Source organism: Hemitrygon akajei, chromosome 1 (assembly GCF_048418815.1).
Source record: "Hemitrygon akajei chromosome 1, sHemAka1.3, whole genome shotgun sequence".
NCBI classification, from domain to species: Eukaryota; Metazoa; Chordata; class Chondrichthyes; order Myliobatiformes; family Dasyatidae; genus Hemitrygon; species Hemitrygon akajei.
In genome coordinates this window covers 34,813,665-34,833,273 of record NC_133124.1, presented here as the reverse complement: position 1 = coordinate 34,833,273, position 19,609 = coordinate 34,813,665, and the positions used below count along the sequence as shown (strand labels likewise).

Here is a 19,609-nt window from a genome sequence, read left to right as displayed (position 1 = left end):
TTCCAAACACAAAGGATCATAGCTGAGCTTTGCAATTCTGGTTTGTAAAATAGTTAAAGAATTTGCCACCACCCTTCGAATGAAATATGCAAGGGTACACCGGATCATGAAAGAAAAGTCTTAAAGGGATGATTACGATTTCAGTTTCCATATTCCTAGAATTGCCTGGTACTTTAGACAAATGGATTCTACAAAAGAATCTTGAATCCTGGCTACAAGTGCCATGAACTGCAAAGAAATGAACTGAAGCAATAGCAAAGGAAATGGTGTCCCCGATTAGGCAAGCATTGTAAAGATATGGCATATAATTTGAGATTTAACTAAACTCTTTGCCCCTTCCCAAATATTCATTCACTTGTAATATTAGTTAAAGAAATAGATTGTTCTTGGGTGTATTCGCCTTCCCACAGCTGTGGCTTCTCAGATGAGCTGCATAAAAAGCAAAGGATATTAATTCCTTTATAGAATTCCACATATTAATTTTTCCCATATAAATTAATGGTAATTGCTTCTTCGCTTTATGCCATTTCAGCTTCATAAAGCTTTCATAGGAACGCTCTACTTTCGGATAGCGGGGGAAACCTGTAGATGACAAAAATTAGAATGTATTTTCGTTGATACAGGATCTATTCTGTACAAGTATTAACATAGTGAACTATAGGTACTGTACTGGGCTGTCGCTTTACTTGTCAGCCTGATATTATTTCAAGGAAAGGGATGACACCTCAACAGGCACTTCTTATTATAACAAACACAAAGAATGCTACATTTAAAATGGTTTCAAAATTTAATACGTAAGTCATTGGAACACTTTTGTGCTCAGAGCAGCTGCCTTCCTTAAGCAAAAGTGAATACAGGGCCACATAATGGCATAGTGATTAGCACAATGCATTACAGCATCAGCTGTAAGATTGGGATGTGATTCCCTTCGCTGTCTGTGAGGAGTTTGTACACTTGCCCCTTGACCACGTGAGTTTCCTCCCATATTCCAAGTGGTACTGTTAGGGTTAGTGAGTTATAGACATGCTATGTAGGTGTCAGAAGCATGTCGACACTTTTGGGCTGCCTAAATGATACATTTCACTGTATAGCTTGATGTGCATGTGACAATTAAGCTAATCTTTAAATCTCCTTCCTTTATTATTAAAAACCTTTGCCATGATGCTGTTGGCCTCAAGCATCTAGTCCAGACTAAATAGGTTAAACATATCAACATGCTTTGTGTAAAATGCCAGTGATGGTGTCAGGCGAGCCTCTTTGCTCAGCTGCAGATGATTCCAAGGTTTAAGACAATCATTCCTACAGTTCTGATCAAAAGTCTCCTAAACCTGGGCCTTTGCATCTCCCCCTGCAACTGGATCCTTGATTTCCTTACTTGAAGACCGCAGTCAGTGCAGATTGAAAGTAACACCTCCGCATCGCGGATAATTAACACTGCCGCACCTCAAGGGTGTGTGCTGAGCCCACTGCCCTACTCTCTCTACACCCATGGCTGTGGCTAGGCACAGCTCAAGTGCCATCTATAAACTTGCTGATGACATGAATATTTTTTGGCAGAATTTCAGATGGTGAGGAGAAGATGTACAGGAGCAAGATAGGTCAGTTGGTTGAGTGGTGTTACAGCAACAACCATGTGCTCAATGTCAGTAAGAACAAAGAATTGATTGTGGACTTCAGAAAGGGTAAGATGAGGGAACACACACCTGTCCTCATAGAGGGATCAGAGGTGAAAGGAGTGGGCAATTTCAAGTTCCTGGGTGTCAACATCTCTGAGGATCAAATCTTAGGCCCAACATGATGCAGTTACAAAGAAGGCATGACAGAGGTTAGATTTCTTTGGGAGTTTGAGGAGATTTGGTATGTTACCAAAGACAGATGTACAATGGAGAGCATTCTGACTGGCTGCATCACTATCTGGTATGGGATGGGGGGAGCACAGCACAGGATCAAAATAAGCTGCAGAAAGTTGTGAAAATAAGCTCCATCATGGGCGCCAGCCTCCCCAGCATCCAGGACATCTTCAAAGAGCCATGCTTCATAAAGGAGGCTTCTATCATTAAGGACTCCCAGGACATGCCCTCTTCTCATTGTTACCATCAGGGAGGAGGTACTGAAACCCAAAGGCACACATTCAATGATTCAGGAACAGTTTCTTCCCCTCTGCCATCTGATTTCTGAATGCATGAACACTACTTCACTATTATATTTTTCTCTTTTTGCACAACTTATTTAATGTAAATATTTATATATATATGCTTCTTACTGTAATTTACAGTTTTTATTTTTATGTATTGCAATGTAATGCTGCCATATAACAACAAATTTCATGATGTATACCAGTGATATTAAACCTGATTCTGATTCTAATCTTTGGAGCAAACTGTTCCTGTAGTTTGTGGTTTCTCCTATATGCAGTATTATTATTCTGGCGGCCAATTCATCAACAGTTCTTTAGAGTGACAAAGGTAGAGCAAGAAGGATTTCCAAATAGAATGAATGAATAGCTGGTTTCTATAGCAAATCCTGTAATAAGAAAGTCTCTGCTCTAAGAAGAGTCTGTGAAAACCTAACCATCAGTCAAGAGAGGTACAGTGATATTGACATATTTAGTAAGGTTATCAGTGTCCCTTGGCAAATGGATTTTAAATATGGACTGTATAATTTGATCATTAAATTATAATGTTTATTACAGCATGCCCACAAATGTAATATAAAACTGAAATATTCCCTGCCCTGGTGATGTTCCAGTAACTGAACAGCTACAAGTATAGATCCATCAACAATTGTTATTGTAGGGTTTTGTAATATATCCAATTTCCATTAAAAATCACCTTTTTCTCATCTATTCGTGATGCCACTAAGTGTACTGAGCGCAGAGAAAATAAGGCATTAGATTGAAAAAGCAGTTTAATGTTTTGTGATTAGCTATTGCCAACAGGTAATCCGATAATGAATGAAGAAAAATCACTTACAGTTCTGGATAAAAGCACTGGTGACCCAGTGCTACCAGTCCAAAAGTTCAAAGCACTCCATAACTTCATTCCTTCCAGCCTTCAGCACCCAATTCTCCACAATCCTTCAGCTACCTTTCTCCTTTCCATTAAACCGAGCTACTCAACCTTCTTCTTTGACCAGCTTTTGGTCACCTGCTTTAACATCCACAGTAGCTTAACATCAATTATTTTCTTAGAATGATCCTGCAAAACACCTTGGGACATTTTTAAAATTTTAAAGCATACAAATGTTAAAATGATTATAGATAGATAGATAGATACTTTATTGATCCCAAAGGAAATTACAGTGTCACAGTAGCATTACAAGAGCACTGATATACAAATATTAGAAGAGAAGTAAGAAAGAATAAAAAATAAGTTACCTCAAAGAATCTAACAGGAGAGGGTCATCACTTCCCCAGTTATTGGTTGATTCATTACAGAGCCTAATGGCCAGGGGTAAGAATGACCTCATATAGCGCTCTTTGGAGCAATGCAGTTGTCTTAGTCTATTACTAAAAGTGCTCCTCTCTTCAGTCAAACTGGCATACAGAGGGTGAGAAGCATTGTCCAGAATTGTCAGGATTTTCCGTAGGGTCCTTTGTTCTACCACAGCCTCCAGTGTGTCCAGTTTGACTCCTATAACAGAGCCAAACTTTCTAATCAGTTTATTGAGCCTGTTGGCATCACCTGTGTGAATGCTATCGCCCCAGCACACCACCACGCAGAAGGTTGTACTGACAACAACAGAGTGGTGGAACATGTGAAGGAGAGGCCTGCATTCTCCAAAGGACCTCAGTCTCCTCAGGAAGTAGAGGTGACTCTGGCCCTTCTTGTACACATCTCTGTGTTGGTGCTTCACTCAAGTGCACCCTCAGGTAGATGTAGATCCTCACCACATCCATGTCCTCACCATCAGTAATAACAGAGTGCAGTGCAGGCTTAGTCTTCCGAAAAAGCCCATCACCGTCTCCTTTGTCTTACTGATGTTGAGCTGCTGATGATTCAGCTTGCGCCATTTGACAAAATCCTCCACCAGAGCTCTGTATTCATCCTCCCATCTCCCTGTATACACTCAGCTATTACTGAGTCATCAGAGAATTTCTGCAGATGACGTGCAAAAGATGACAATTCTCTTCACCTCACCTGCCCATCACTTCCCTCTAGTGCCTCTCCTCCTTCTTTTCTTCTGTGGTCCACTCTCCTCTCCTATCAGATTCCTCCTCTTCAGCTTTTTACCTTGACCACCTATCACCTCCCACCTGTTCACTTCATTCACCCGCACCTCACCTGGCTTCACCTACCTGTTGGTACTCCTTCCCCTCCCCCACCTTCATATTTTGGCTTCTTTTCCCTCTCCTTTCCAATCCTGATGAAGGGCCTCAGCACGAGATTTTGGCGGTTTATTTCTCTCCACGGATGCTGCCTTCAGCATTTTGTGTGTATTGCTCTGGATTTCCAGCATCTTGAAAATTTCATTGGTCACCTTTAGTGGAAATCCCAGTGACAGCAGTGTATTGATATAGTGAATGTCTGGTATATTTGGACCTGTAACAGGGTCACCATTACTGCTGAGTGCTACAAAATTAGAAATCTTGAAAATGGTGATGCAAAGAAAAACTGCAAAAGCAAAAATTGTTTTTTGAAAAACTGTAGCAGCTCTCTTTCACAATGGGAAAAAAAGATTAATATATCAATTATAGTTCATCAAAACTGGCAGCAGGTCTTTATGTGCTAGATACAGTAGACAAGAGAATGCACTGTTAAATGAAGATAGGAATATTAAACGACTTCAAAGTTCAAAATAAATTTTATTATCAAGGTACATATATATCACCATACGCAACCCTGAGATTCATTTTGCTGTGCACAATATATAACCAAATTGTTCAAATTGTTGAATTTTATAAATAAATGAGCCTCATTAGGCTACAGGGTACTATATCATTGGTTTCCCAAGGTGACTGCAGGTTAATTGCCCTTTGCAGCTTATTTGATTCAATGCACCTTATATCCTTTTTTATAGTTTGAGACTTAAGTATGTCATTCGATTGGTCAGAGGACATCCTTCCTTGTGGGTAAATAACATGCATCACTAAAGCTATATTGAATGGGAGGGTAAAATCAATTTCCCTTTCCAATTCATAAATATTCCTTTGTGAGAAACAAAACAGGCAGCATAAAGTCTTGTTAAAATGTACAATTTTTGTGTGAGTGTAAATTTGCTTACAGTTATATTTCCACCTCCGGATGGTCTCACTGAAATAACTAATCATTTGCCATTCCTAAACTTGATCCAAAGAGATTTATTTGATTGCTTGTCTGTTTAAAGTGATACAAGAGTTCATGGAAATTCCAAAACCTCTTTGACAAAGGCTACAGTTGTTGGGTGTCAATTACATTTTCCAGCCTGAAATCTGCAGATTATGTTAAGTACATGTATCAAAGGATGGTGAATGGAACAGGGATGCAGATCAACTCTGACCTAATTGAATAATAAAACAGGCTCAAACACCTGCTTTATGGTACTATATTGTAGCATTGTGACATTGTCTCAGTTTTATTACTGCCATATCTCCTGTCTTGTCTCTATCTCTTCTGGAAGTTTTATATTAATTATTAATTCTGCCTCAGCCACAGTTATTGTGAATTTTAATCATGGATCCAATAATCTCCTGCTGACTGCCTGAATTCAATGGGCACTCACCCGCACTAATTGATATACTGTGGGAGGAACTTCGAGTTGACCCTCTGTGCCAAGTGTCCTTCAGTAGAATGAGGCAGCTCACATGTAGAAACTTGGCCTGGGGTGATGCATCCTGCAGCCCTGCCCCAGAAAGGCCTGAGCACCACTTCACAACTCACTACTGTGACTTATTCTTAAGTAACTCTGATGATCAAATAGGCTTCAATAAGTAAGCAAGTAAAAAAACAATAATAATTTTTAAGAAGTTATAATGTCTGAGACATTAATATCATTAATTTAAAAAGTTGAAGTAAATTATTTACTAAGCTCTTTACTCAGAATCAGTGGGTTAGGTTTACACAATGACGACTGGAGTTAAGCTCTGGGTACACCTCACTTTGGGCTCTTCATTTCAGTACATTTCAGTGCAGACTAGATTCAGTTATGAGTCCAGTGGTGAGGGGGCAGTCAATGTATTTGCACCTGACTCCTAACTAGATTTTTACTTTCACTTTTAAATGCACAGTCATGAAAGTCAGACACAGGCCATACAGCAAAGAAGAGAAGGCTGGTGATATCCCACAGATCTAAAGAAGGGGGAAATGGTCCAGTCCAAAAACACCTTGGGCAGGATTTGGCAGCAAAAAATAGCAATGTTAAAGAATAAATTGTGAGCAAGCAGGCACAATGTAACTGCTGTCCCATTGCTCAGACATGCCTTTGTAAAGCCTTGCTAGAATGGTAGGGCTTCCAAGAAAAGTACATTTTTAGTAACTGCCAAACAGCCTCTTCGATACAGAAAAGTAACTTAATCTCTCATTTAATCACACTTCAATTATTGCTCGAGATTTTTTAAAAATCCTTGATTTTTTATTACGGTTGTCCCTTTTCCTTTTGCCTGTGTTGAATTAACTATTCTAAGTAATACTTCCTTTTGCATTCTCAATGACACACAAATCTGATTAGAAAGCACAGCTTTACTCAGCACTATGCAAAGGAATTTAAACATGGTAATTGTATCTGATCCCAGCTCCTCCTCTAGCAGTACATTCCAACTATCAATCACTCTTTGTGTAAAATAGATTCGAACCCCTCTAATCCTCTTTAAAACTCCTTCCTCTCACCTTAAACTTATGGCCTCTTGATAGCCTGACCATTGGGAAAAGATTTGGACAATTAACACTATTCTCCCCATTACTAAAGTCCTCCAATTCAGGTGACTTCCTGTAGTGTGGTGACCCCAAGTGCACAGAATATCCAATTATAGCATAACTAGTGTTTTGTACCAGTTACAACATCATGATTCTTGTATTCTTGATGCACCATCAATAACTCTCGGAGACGGGAGGTGAACGATAGGCTTTTATTAGCAGCAAACGAGACCACGACATCCTAGAGACTGAGGGAGGAGCAGTGCCTCCAATCGCCTTTATACAGGGGTCTGTGGGAGGAGTCACAGGAGCAGTCAGCAGAGTGGCGTGTCCAGACAGGTATACATAGTTTACCACAATTCTATGTCTTCATCTATGAAAATTAAGCATGCTCAATGTCTTTCTCACCCTTATCAACCTATGTGGCTATCATGTTGCCAGTGTAGGATTAAACTGCCAACCTGCTTAACTCTTCTGGATAAGTCTTGTTACATGACTGAGCTGTTTAATCCCACACTAATTGAAAATATATGGAATCGCAAATGTATTCCAGGATATAATTTCTTGTTAGAATAGCATAGCAATTAGAATTTGATGAACTTTTGTTGCTTCTGCCATGTCGCACTGTAAACTTTCACTGCTCTGATAATGTAACAGGGAATCTGGTATTTAATATTACTGGTCCAAGGGTTTTTTTTCTAGGTCTAGAGTACTGAGACACCAAATGCCTAATACCCTTGTAAAGGTTGCCCTCATGTGAAATCAGCTTCAGGGACAGAGGTTCCCAACCTGGGGTCTACAGACCACTTTGTTAATGGAAAAGATCAATGGCAGAGGTTGGGAACCTCTGCTCTAAGACTTCCTTCAAATGTGTATGAAGGTGTCCGCTCTTTCCTTCTGGAAAACCAGTCTTACTTTGTTGGATTTGACTTCATTCTAAGCAGGTCCAAAGTTTCCTGAAATTCTTGGCCATTGCTTTTATTACATTTTGGGTGTTAGGCGAGTCAGGTGCTTGTGCTTTATGTTAACCGTAGTAACTGTGTTTCCCTTAGACAAAATACTTCCAGTTCTACTCTCTGGTCTCTTGGTGAGTCAAGTTACAAGAATATTTCTGATCTACATACAATGTGGTCATTCACCATGTTGACAATGAACTTTAGCTTGAAAATAAACAATTATTGTAGTAACTCCTGTGGTAAGCCCAAATAACTATATGTACCAACATCATGGCTCTTGGCTCAGAATCTCTATAGCTCACTTCCTGTAAAGAGTCAATAATAATGGACAAGGTAACTTCTGCTCTCCAGGCTCCGGTAATGGAGCACGTTCTTAAGTCAACCAGCTTCTGCTCAAGTTGCTGCTTCATTATAACCCTGCAGCAGTCAGAGCAACATTTTAATAAAGGAAGTAAAGTGTTTGATATTTCCAGGGACATGAAAGATGGCTAAAATGAAAAGAAAGGCTTTAGCAGCACTGATTATAGTTCCTGTCATAAAGCTGTAGGCCATAAGACATTGGAGCAGAATTACGCCATTCAACCCAGCGAGTCTGTTCTGCCGTTCTGTCGTGGTTGATACATTATCCCTCTCAACCCCATTCTCCCTGCTTTTTTTCTCATAACCTTTGACACCCTTACTAATGAAAAATCTATCTCCACTTTAAACATACCCAATGAATTGATCTCCACAGTCAACTCTTCCTGATCTCTATTCCAAAGGAATGTCCTTGTATTCTGAGGCTATGCACTCTGGTCTTAGACTTCCCCACTAAGGAGACCAGGAGACTTGTTGTCCATATCCATTCTATCTGGGCCTTTCAACATTCAATAGGTTTCAATAATAACACATCTCGTGCACTACTAGTTGTTTACTACTCAAATTTATCAAGTAGTGAGAAGGAGATATAGGAACAAATTTCCAGGTAACCTAGAGAATGGTGCAAGCAATTAACACACACTGCTAATGAGGGAATTTGATTATTGTAATTTGTAACAGTATAAAGAGCAAATAAAGGGATAATTCCTGAAATATGTGTAAGGAAAATACCTTCGTCTTTTATGTTCCCAGCCCAACAAGGTAGACCGTGTCTTGGTGGGAGAAGAATGAAATAGTTATAGAAATGACAAGGGAAAATCAAAGATGATACCACTGAAATTGATAAAAGCTAATTTTACTTGACAAAAATAAATCTTGAACAAGTAGATTTGAATCATATTGGCAAATAAACTATTAAATGGCAAAATGGGGGCTTTTGAAAGAGCAGGTACATGCTAATTTAGTGGGGGAGTCAGGATGTGTTGGTGTGGAAACTGAGAGGGATGAAGGAGTCCAAAGATGGTATTCCCTGCAGGATTAAATATCAACTAAAAGAGAAAAGAACGTGGTTTTCTAAATGGTATACTGGAGAACCAAACAGAATGAAACACAAAGCAAAAGTGAAAAATGCAGATGAGTGGGACAGAGAGTTGCCAGAATAGATTGGCTGCTAACCTAAAAACTGAACTAAGAATTCTTTTACAAGCACATACATAACAGAATGATTTTCAGAGATAGGATTGGATCAATTAGAGATCAAAGGTGAAATATCCTTCTGGAGCCAGAAAGCCTGGCTGAGATACAAGTAAGAATACTGCATGCATCTTTACCAGGGATGAGAGCTCTGCCAATGTTGCAATATCTGTTCCAACAGCAGTTTAGTGCAGAGCTCATTTAGTACATTAAGTAGAAAATTACATCGCACTGCTTTACAGCCGAGTATTATTTCCAGTGATACATTAGTATGACATGACATTCACATCAGGTTGGCTTATATAATCTAATTGATTACCTGTGCAAACAATGAGTGAAAGTACATTAAAAAGTAAAAGGAATAACACATGTAATTTATTATAAATTCTTAGCTTCATAACAGCAATTACATCCTGAAGGATTGAGTGCCTTTTCAGAATTTACATATTCAATTTTAAAAGTAAGACTTCTGGTCAGCAAGTGGAATTAGACTTATTTTTCATTCTTATCCTTTGGTGTATTTGTGATTCATGAGTTCTAACTAGTTAATGAGTAAAGGGCCGAAGATTTTATGTTTAATTTAAAATGAAAAAGAAAACTGCAATGCAGTATTACATCCAATATTTATCAACTGACCTTAACTATTTAAGGCTAATGGTTTTATTCTGCTAATAGTGGAAGATGTTAGTTTTGTAGTTTTCAAATGTATTTCTGATGGCAGCTCATTTTTTTAACTTGTTATTTAATGGCTCTGGGCAGGCATGAAGAAGAAATGGCTGGTACTGAAAGTGTATGTGATACTATTATGAATTCCACAATCTATTTTAGTGAAAAATAATCATTGGATATTCACATTAAAATCTGCACAGCTGTGAACTGCCTTTTATTTTGCAGCATTTAGGAAAAAGAAAAAATTATTTTAATAAAATTAATTATTTTTAGGTGGTAAATTGAACCTTACATTTCTGGTGGTTACACAACACTCATTGAAGTAGTGCACTAAGCTAACTGTTTTCTCTGGATAGCATCAGTTCGGAGTGTGGATTATCATCTTTACATTCCCTTCCATTTTGAGATCATTGATCTCCAGTTAGCTGCGACTGTGTTCATCTGACAGTTTCAAGATGCAGAGAATATTTGCACAAGAATCCTTATTGGAAATATCCTTATGATCAAAGGTTGGATTTAGGGGGTAATATGACCTTATTACCTGTTTTTAAGTGAAAAAATAGTGGCATTTTAGACTACAAGTGATGGACTTAAAAGGTAGTTGCAAAATATTCTGGCATTACAGCAAGCTCAGATCTTGTATAGTAATCAGACAAAACCACCTGTCAACAGCAGGATTAGTTCCAGCTTGTTGAAAAGGAACTCTTAATCAATGTTAAATTAACAATTAAGAAGGCCGGTGCAGTGGAGCCTATTTTCTTTCTGTCTGAATATATTAAAAATGTTTTAAGAAAAAGTGTCCCAATTTGCCTTTATTTAATTTTGAAATCAATATTCAATGATTACTTTGGAATTATGTAATCCTGATTTATGCTTAGCAATTAAAACTATTTATTTAACATATTTTATCAATTCATGCCAATTTTGATTCATTTGTGTGTGGCAGTTTTGGAAGCATTGTTTATTATTAATGGAAATTGCAGTGATTTTAATTTCTACATTTTGAAAGATGTGAATTTCAAATTGAGTGTTAATTAGCTCTAATGTATGATCACCAGACTTGTTCTAGACTTGGCTGTTTGCTATTATGTTTGTCATTTATTTGGTTAATATAGAAAATACTTTTGAACATCAATCATAAGAAGTATTCTAAAGGGGGTATGTTACAGCCATGGCTGACAAGGAAAGTCAAAGACCAGCATAAAAGTATAAGAGAGGACATATAATATAGCAAAAATTAGTGGGAAGTTAGAGGATTGGGAAGATTTTAAAAACCAATAGAAGACAACTTAAAAACAATAAGGAGAGAAAAGATTAAATTTGCTAATAATATAAAAGAGGATGAACAAAAGTTTTTACAGATATATAAAGAGCTAAAGAGAGGTGAGAGTGGTTATCTCTCCACTGGAAAATGACACTGGAGAGATACCAAGGGGAGACAAAGAAATGGTGGGTGAACTTAAGTATTTTTCACCAGTCTTCACTGTAGAAACCACTAGCTGTGTGCCAGAAATTCAACAGTGTCAAGGGGGAGAAGTCAGTATAGTTGTTATGACTAAGGAGAAGGTGCTTAGAAAGCTATAAGTTCTAAAGGTAGAAAAGTCACTTGGATGAGATGGACGGGGTCTGAAGAAGGTAGTTAATGAGACCATGGAGGCATTAGCAGTGATCTTTAGAAAATCACTAGATTCTGGAATGGTTCTGTGAGGACTGGAAAATTGCAAAAGTCACTCCACTCTTTAAGAAGGGAGAGAGGCAGAAGAAAAGAAATTGTAGGCCAGTTAGCCTGACTTCAGTGGTTGGGGAGATGATGAAGTTTATTATGAAGGATGGCATTTCAAGATACTTGAAGGCACATGATAAAGTAGATTTCCTTGAGGGGAAATCTTGCCTGACAAATCTGTTGGCATTCTTGGAGAAAATAACAGGCAGGATAGACAAAAGAGAGCCAGTGAATGTTGTTTACTTGGAATTTCAGAAATTCTCTGACAAGGGGCCACACGAGGCTGCTAAACAAGATAAGAGCCCCTGGTATTGTAGGAAAGATACTAGCATGGATAGAAGATTAGGAGAATGGGTTAAAAAGTGGCAGATGGAATACAGTGTGGGGAAGTGTATGGTCTTGCAATTTGGTAGAAGGAGTACAGGCGTAGACTATTTTCGAAATGGGGTAAGTTTTAAAAATCAAGTGTACAAAGGGACTTGAGGCCGGCTATTCAATTTTCCCTAAAAGTTACTTACCCTAGCTTTCTTTTGTATATTTTATTGTTAACTTGAGTCTTTGAGGGTGATTAGTCCTCTTAGAACCATAAAACATTACAGCACAGAAACAGGCCTTTTGGCCCTTCTTGGCTGTGCTGAACCATTTTTCTGCCTAGTCCCACTGACCTGCACCTGGACCATATCCCTCCATACACCTCGCATCCATGTACCTGTCCAAGATTTGCTTAAATGTTAAAAGTGAGTCCGCATTTACAACTTCATCTGGCAGCTCATTCCACACTCCCACCACTCTCTGTGTGAAGAAGCCCCCCACCAATATTCCCTTTAAACTTTTCCCCCTTCACCCTTAACCCATGTCCTCTGTTTTTTTTTCTCCCCTAGGCTCAGTGGAAAAAGCCTGCTTGCATTCACTCTATCTATACCCATCATAATTTTATATACCTCTAACAAGTCTCCCCTCATTCTTCTACGCTCCAGGAAATAAAGTCCTATTTATTTAATTTTTATTTCCTATTTATTGAAATTAAGGTTCCTTAAAATATATATTTTTATTTTTCATACTACCTTTTATGGGACTATTGTATTGAGTTTGATATGTCTAACAAGTCAACAACTCCACTATCATTGTATCGTAAGTTAACCAGGACAGTTCATGATGACCTGGATCTTTCTTTCATCTAGCAGTTGTTAAATTTTCATGCATCTGCCAATATCATAATAAAATATCATTCTCTTTAGTTCTATATGCTTTACTTAGTTAGATTAAGTACTTTTGTTCAACCCTTGGTTGTTTGGATAGAGTGAAAATTTAGACCTGCACCCCCCGCAATCCTGCGCCCATTTTCCACACCCGAAGGAGGAAGTGTCCAGCAGGTAAGGCAATTTGTTGTTCCCCACTCCCGTCACCACCCTCGAATCCCGTGTAGCATGGAGATACTTGCAGGTTCTTATGGTTGGATGGGATTACTGGATTTCCAGCATCAGCAAATTTTCTCATGTTTGTGAATTTTCATTATTGTCGTACTGATATAAATCCAAACCAATAGCATAATGATGCATTTTAAGGGAACTGGAGTTAATATACCATAGTTAAAACAATCAAGCAATGATTAAGGCAGTACTTTCATGAAAATAGAATACATTTATTCTATTATGTGAATACGTCATAATACGTCTATTATGTGACGTGGGAACAAAATAATGTGTTTATTGTATTATTTAGAAAGTAATCATTGCTCAGAATGGAGCTCCACATGTACTTGATAAGCAACATCATTAGAGGTGGCAAATAATATTATGGTTTGTGGCTGAAGAGCTGTAGTTCTGCTGTAGTCATTTTAGAGAAAGGAATTAAAAGCAAACTGTTGTTTAATGCATGTGCACCGATTGAAATGCTCAAGTAGTTTTCTCACTGAGAGAGAACTGATCAGATTGTGGACCAGAATTGTGGCATATCAATGTTTTGCTCATCTTTCCTTACCAGCATTTGGAATATGAGACAACACAGTGTTAGACATTAGGTAGAAGTTGGTAAATGGGAATCAAATTAAACATTGTCTTGAACCATTTCTGTATTGTTGTCTCCAGTACACCGAGCTATAACTATGCTCCGAATATGGACAAGCATTGGATAATGCAATTCACAGGGGCAATGAGGCCCATCCATATGGAGTTCACCAACATTCTTCAGAGAAAGCGGCTGCAGACACTTATGTCAGTGGATGACTCTGTAAACAGGGTAAGGGTCACTGTTGAATCATTTAATGACAAGAAGTAAACAATGGTTTTCCCACAAGCACTTCAATGAAAATGCAGTAAAATAAGTTTTTCTTGCAATATTTTTCTTTCTATTTTACAACTAGTCAAAGTTATACTAAGACACCTTGCACTATGATTTAGATATTTCAGATGCTTGCAGAGACTGGGGAACTGGAGAACACCTACGTCATCTACACTGCAGATCATGGCTACCACATTGGCCAATTTGGACTGGTAAAAGGAAAATCAATGCCATATGACTTTGATATCCGGGTTCCCTTCTTTGTTCGTGGACCAAATGTGGAGCCAGGGTCAATGTAAGGGATTATTTCTAGAATTTTCAAGTTTACTGGAAGTAGTTGAGAATGGCAATTTTTATTGTTGACGTACTCATAACCCATTAACTAGAACTTTGATAGAGCATTGTCCGTGATGCAGCTGTAGCACTCTGTAATGATAATGGCTGACCAGTTTATCAGAAATGTGACACAACATCCTCAAAAACAAGCAGCAGGCACTTGTAGGGAAACCTTGAGCAAAGGAAATATAACTTTAAAATAGGGAAGTCCACGAAAATATGATACTACAGAGCTATGAAAATTGCATCTTCATGAATATATATTCTCTGCTATTTTACAGCCAGTTACTTGATACACAAAGTAAAGAAAATGTATCCAATAGGTAAATCCAACTGGAATGTTGTTTCATTTGGCAGTATACATGCACATGGTTGAACGACAATAAATGAACTAAATTCGGCAAAATATTCATGAATACTGCATGAAACAATGCTGGTATGTAATCATCTGCTAAGCACAGTAATTCATGAAGTTTAATAAGATGTCAAAAGGGTAAATCTACTCTCCATAAAAATCAGAATCATCTTTCAAAAAGGAGAAAAAATTCAAAAAACTGACACCAGGAAACAGAATATATATGAAAAAATTACCAAGAAAATATTTCCAAGCAATGCTACTTTACTTTAATTTGAATTTCAAAAGTAGCAAAATCAGATATATCTATAGCATTGGTCATAGAAACATAGAAAATAGGTGCAGGAGTAGGCCATTCGGCCCTTCGAGCCTGCACCGCCATTCAATATGATCATGGCTGATCATCCAACTCAGAACCCTGTACCTGTTGTCTCTCCATACCCCCTGCTCCCTTTAGCCACAAGGGCCATATCTAAGTTCCTCTTAAATATAGCCAATGAACCGGCCTCAACTGTTTCCTGTGGCAGAGAGTTCCACAGATTCACCACTCTCTGTGTGAAGAAGTTTGTCCTCATCTCGGTCCTAAAGGGCTTCCCCTTTATCCTTAAACTGTGACCCCTCGTTCTGGACTTCCCCAACATCGGAAATAATCTTCCTGCATCTAGCCTGTCCAATCCCTTTAGAATTTTATATGTTTCAATAAGATTCCCCCCCCCCCTCAATCTTCTAAATTCCAGTGAGTATAAGCCTAATCGATCCAGTCTTTCTTCATATGAAAGTCCTGCCATCCCAGGAATCAATCTGGTGAATTGAATAATCTAATTGCAGCAAAGTCTGGAATTTAAATGAATGAAAAGATCGCCAAGTGTTCAGTATAGCGATCTGATCATTAGAAAACAGAATCAGTAATGACTTGGCAGCAACCTCATAGGAGCCTGTCATTTAGGTCAGAACTTCGATTTCCCGCTGGTAAAATGTAGTCATGTGAAATGTAACAGACACCCTATTGATTATTGATTCAGTGGAAGAAAGTGACACTAGAGAGCCATTAACAGTTATAAAAATTAGAATGTTTTAAAAAACATGGTAGAATTTTCATCTCCATTTACACTTAATAATTTTGGATTTGACAGTTACTTTAGGGCAAGCATGTGGTCATTTGGGTCTACCATCACTATTTGTGAGTACCAAATACTATCCTTTCTCCTGTTTGGAGTTGCAATGGAGTAGAACAAAATGTGGTGGAATGCAGTTCAAGGAGAAGGCAATCTATACAGGAACTTTTGACAGGGATAAATTTAGAAAGCAGATTTTTATTCCTCATTTCTAAAACCCTTGTGCCAAAGCCTAGTGTAGTTTTGTGGTCATGTCACAAACCAGCCTGGGAGTTTTCCTTTTGATTAATATTTGTGCTCACTTCTGTCCCTTCTGCTCAAAGTCATGACTGTCACTATGGAATGATTCATTGAGAGCTGAAAGTCCTTCAGTAACTTGTCCAATGAATCATTTGCTATTTGTGAATCTAGATTTTATCAGCAGTCTCTTCAGTCAGGCGTGTTGTAGCTAAGCCAAAACTCCCCCAGGTCCTCATCATCAACAATCCATACATAACAAGCATAAGTAGGAACCCTAGCTCAGAAGTCCACTTCAGCTCCCGAATACTCAAGCAAATATAATGAACCAGCCGAGATCAGTTATATACCATTTTCTCCATCAACATAACCTGAAGTAAAGAATTAGTCAGACTTAGAGGATATGAAATGGATAAAGAGTAACAGAGTCTAAAATAGTACTAAGGAAAATCTTCTGAGCAAATGAAAGCAAATAAAGAGGCAAGTGAAAAAAAAACAGCAATTCAATACGTGAAAGGAAAGGAAATACTGGGGAATATGAATATGGCTACAGCTGGCAGAAGTCAAGAGGGAAATGATTTTGAAGTGTTGCCAGAATCCTTGGAAATGGAATAGTCACCGAAGGGCAGAGAAGGAAAAATAGAGGAAAGGTAGTCAATAAAAACATTTTCAGCCATTGAAAAGACAAACAGTAAAAGCCAATTTCTTTAAAGGGGGAAAATGGAAATTAGGGAGCAATTTACCAGAGGCACTGAGGAAATTTAGTACGGTATTCCTCCATTGCTTTATTAGAGAATAGACATTGAAGTAGAGATGATCCTTGCCCCAAGAAGAGCTCAGTGCCCCCAGTGCAGTGGTCAGGAAGAAAAAATAATAATCAGATTTAGCCAGGGCATTCCTGGGATTCCAGCATCTTCTTTGATTTGTGTTTTACTCATTATTTCCCAGAGTTCAACCATCCTGTTGATTGGAAGATTCAAATTAGAATGCAGACAGAAAAAATTGGGAGCAGAAGTGAGACATTGTGACTTTCGAGCCAGAAATCCATTTAATATGATCATGCCTGATCTAGTCTGACTTGCCTTAACATTTGTGCTAGTTTCCCATAACCCTCAATTACTCAATCTGTCATTCATATATACAGTATATATTTCAACAGATTTGTTAAGCAAGACTTCCCCTTAAGGAAATCACACTGACTATGGCCTATTTTACAATGTACCTCCAAACATCTTCCCAACCACTGAGGTCAAGCTAACTGGCCTATAATTTCCTTTCTACTTCCTCCCTCCTTTCTTGAAGAGTGGAGTGACATTTGCAGTTCAGCAGTCTTCCAGAACCATGCCAGAATCTAGTGATTCTTGTAAGATCATCGCTAATACCTCCACAATCTCTTCAGCTACCTGTCAGTCCATGGCCTCCTCTTCCACCATGATAAGTTCACTCTCAGGGTGGAGGAGCAGGACCTCCTATTCCGTCGAGGTAGCCTCCAACTAGATGGCATGAAAATTGATTTCTCCTTCCTGTAATTTTTCCCTCCCCTTTCCTTCTTCTATTCTCCACTCGGTTCTCTTATCTCTTCTCCTCACCTGCCAGTCACCTACCCCTGGTGCCCCTCCTTCTCCCCTTTCTCCCATGATCCACCCTGCCCCATCAAATTCCTTCTTCTTCAGCTCTTTGCCTTTTCCACCTTTTCCTATCTCCTCTCAGCTTCTCCCTTCATTCCTATCCTCCCACCCGCCTGGCTTCACCTGTTACCTTCTAGCTTGTCCTCCTTCTCACCACCTTTTCATTCTGGCATCATCCGCTTTCCTTTCCAGTCCTGATGAAGGGTCTCGGTCTGAAACATCAACTCTTTATTCATTTCCATAAATGCTGCCTAATCTACTGAGATCCTGTGGATTTTATGTGTGTTTTCCTGGATTTCCAGCATCTGCAGAATCTCTTATGTTTATGACTTCTTAACCAGTTGGACCTAGAGTGCAGTAAATGTAGAACCTCATAAAAGTGTAATGTGACAAGCCTGCAGCCACCGCAGATCTCCCTGCTCCCTTTCGCTGGCACTAATCCTGGATGTGAGGCACATGCAGGGTTCTTTTTGAACCTGGAACAGAAACATCCAACATGCCCGGGCTGCACAGGAGCGTAGCTCTATCTCAGCGCAAGTGCTGAGTGTAGGCCATTAGGAAGTCTATCACAATAACTTCTTTGAAAAGGAATTTTGATTTTGAACGGGAAAAAAATGAGAGGCAGGGAAATTTAACCACAGAAAGTTGCTTCAGGTGGAGAACATATAACCTATAAATTGTTCTATTTGAAATTAATGTTTCTTCAATAAAATAAGCAAATGTGACTGTTTTGACCGTTTGTAGGCTCATCTTTATTAAGCTCATTTGGAGCTTAATTCACTAAAACTGAAGTGCAAGTGTACAGGCATTTAAAGAAATTGCTTAATTTAATGCATTTTTTCATCTGTGGTTGTGTTTACTTCAACAGCATTCCTCAACTGGTTCTGAATATTGACCTCGCTCCGACCATCCTAGATATCGCTGGCCTCGATATTCCAGCAGACATGGATGGCAAATCTATCCTGAAATTACTGGAGCCTGAAAAGCCAGGAAATAGGTGAGCTGAAATGACTGAACCCTACACTTGGACAAACATTGCATTAAATTGGAAGTGAGAGAGACATATTGGAAATACAGAGTTTCAGTGTGAGGCTGAGGCCTCCGTCGGTTAGAGTTGACTATGGAAATTGCGACCTAGCTGTCTAGAAATGCAAGCCCGGGGCACTACGATATGGAGAGCAAGCTTTTGCCCATGTAGCAAGCTCCCCCTCTCCTTGCAGCTGTGATGAACCCAAAGGAACAGCAGAGATCAATACAGTTTGGTACCAGAAGTGTCACAGGAGTTGCCAGTCAGCATAGAACTCAATGCAAGACTGCCTTAGGGACATCAGCTCTAGATTTTTCCCTCAGAGATTACTCCCGAAGCCTTCCTCATGAGTGGGTTTTGCTGCAAGTTTGAAGTGGGTTTGAAATTAGTGTTTTTCTTCCGGCAGCCAACTATGGCTGATGAGCCCCATCTGCCCAAAGCGACTGGTTTTAAGGTGCCAGTAACCCTCCTTTTCCCCTTCTCCTGTCAGTAGAAATGGTTCCACTGGGCTTAGTAGCTGAGCCACTGATGAAGACCAGGAGCTGGACCTGGTTGTGAGGCGTTATTTGAGGCGTACGCCATTTGGAGCGTTTAATGAGTAATGGGAGCTTGTCCTCAATACCATTCCTGGCTATAACAACCTTAAGGATATTCAGAGTAACACACTCAAAATGACGGAGGAACTCAGCAGTTCAGGCAGCATTTATGGAAGGGAATAAAGAGTCGACACTTTGGGCTGACTTCTGACTTATGGACAGAAATTGAAGGAGGAACAAGCAGGTTTTCAAATTTTTCTTTATAAAACTTGCAGCAAAACTGACAGAACAACATTATACAAATTAATAGGGCCCTGATGGAAAATTGATCTTTTGCAAACAAGTTTTGTTATAACAGTGTCTTTG

The 19,609-nt window shown here is 38.9% G+C and overlaps 1 protein-coding gene across 13 annotated transcripts in view; it reads left to right on the top strand.

Annotated features, from left to right (window-relative positions):
* Window positions 1-19,609, top strand: part of sulf1 (sulfatase 1) — a 316,869-nt gene that overhangs the window by 228,556 nt on the left and 68,704 nt on the right. For all 13 annotated transcript variants that reach the window (XM_073040863.1, XM_073040831.1, XM_073040854.1 and 10 more), the window contains 3 exons: window positions 13,817-13,967; window positions 14,129-14,304; window positions 18,549-18,677. In XM_073040863.1, the coding sequence (XP_072896964.1) occupies window positions 13,817-13,967; window positions 14,129-14,304; window positions 18,549-18,677 (456 nt within the window). The remainder of the gene's footprint in view (window positions 1-13,816; window positions 13,968-14,128; window positions 14,305-18,548; window positions 18,678-19,609) is intronic.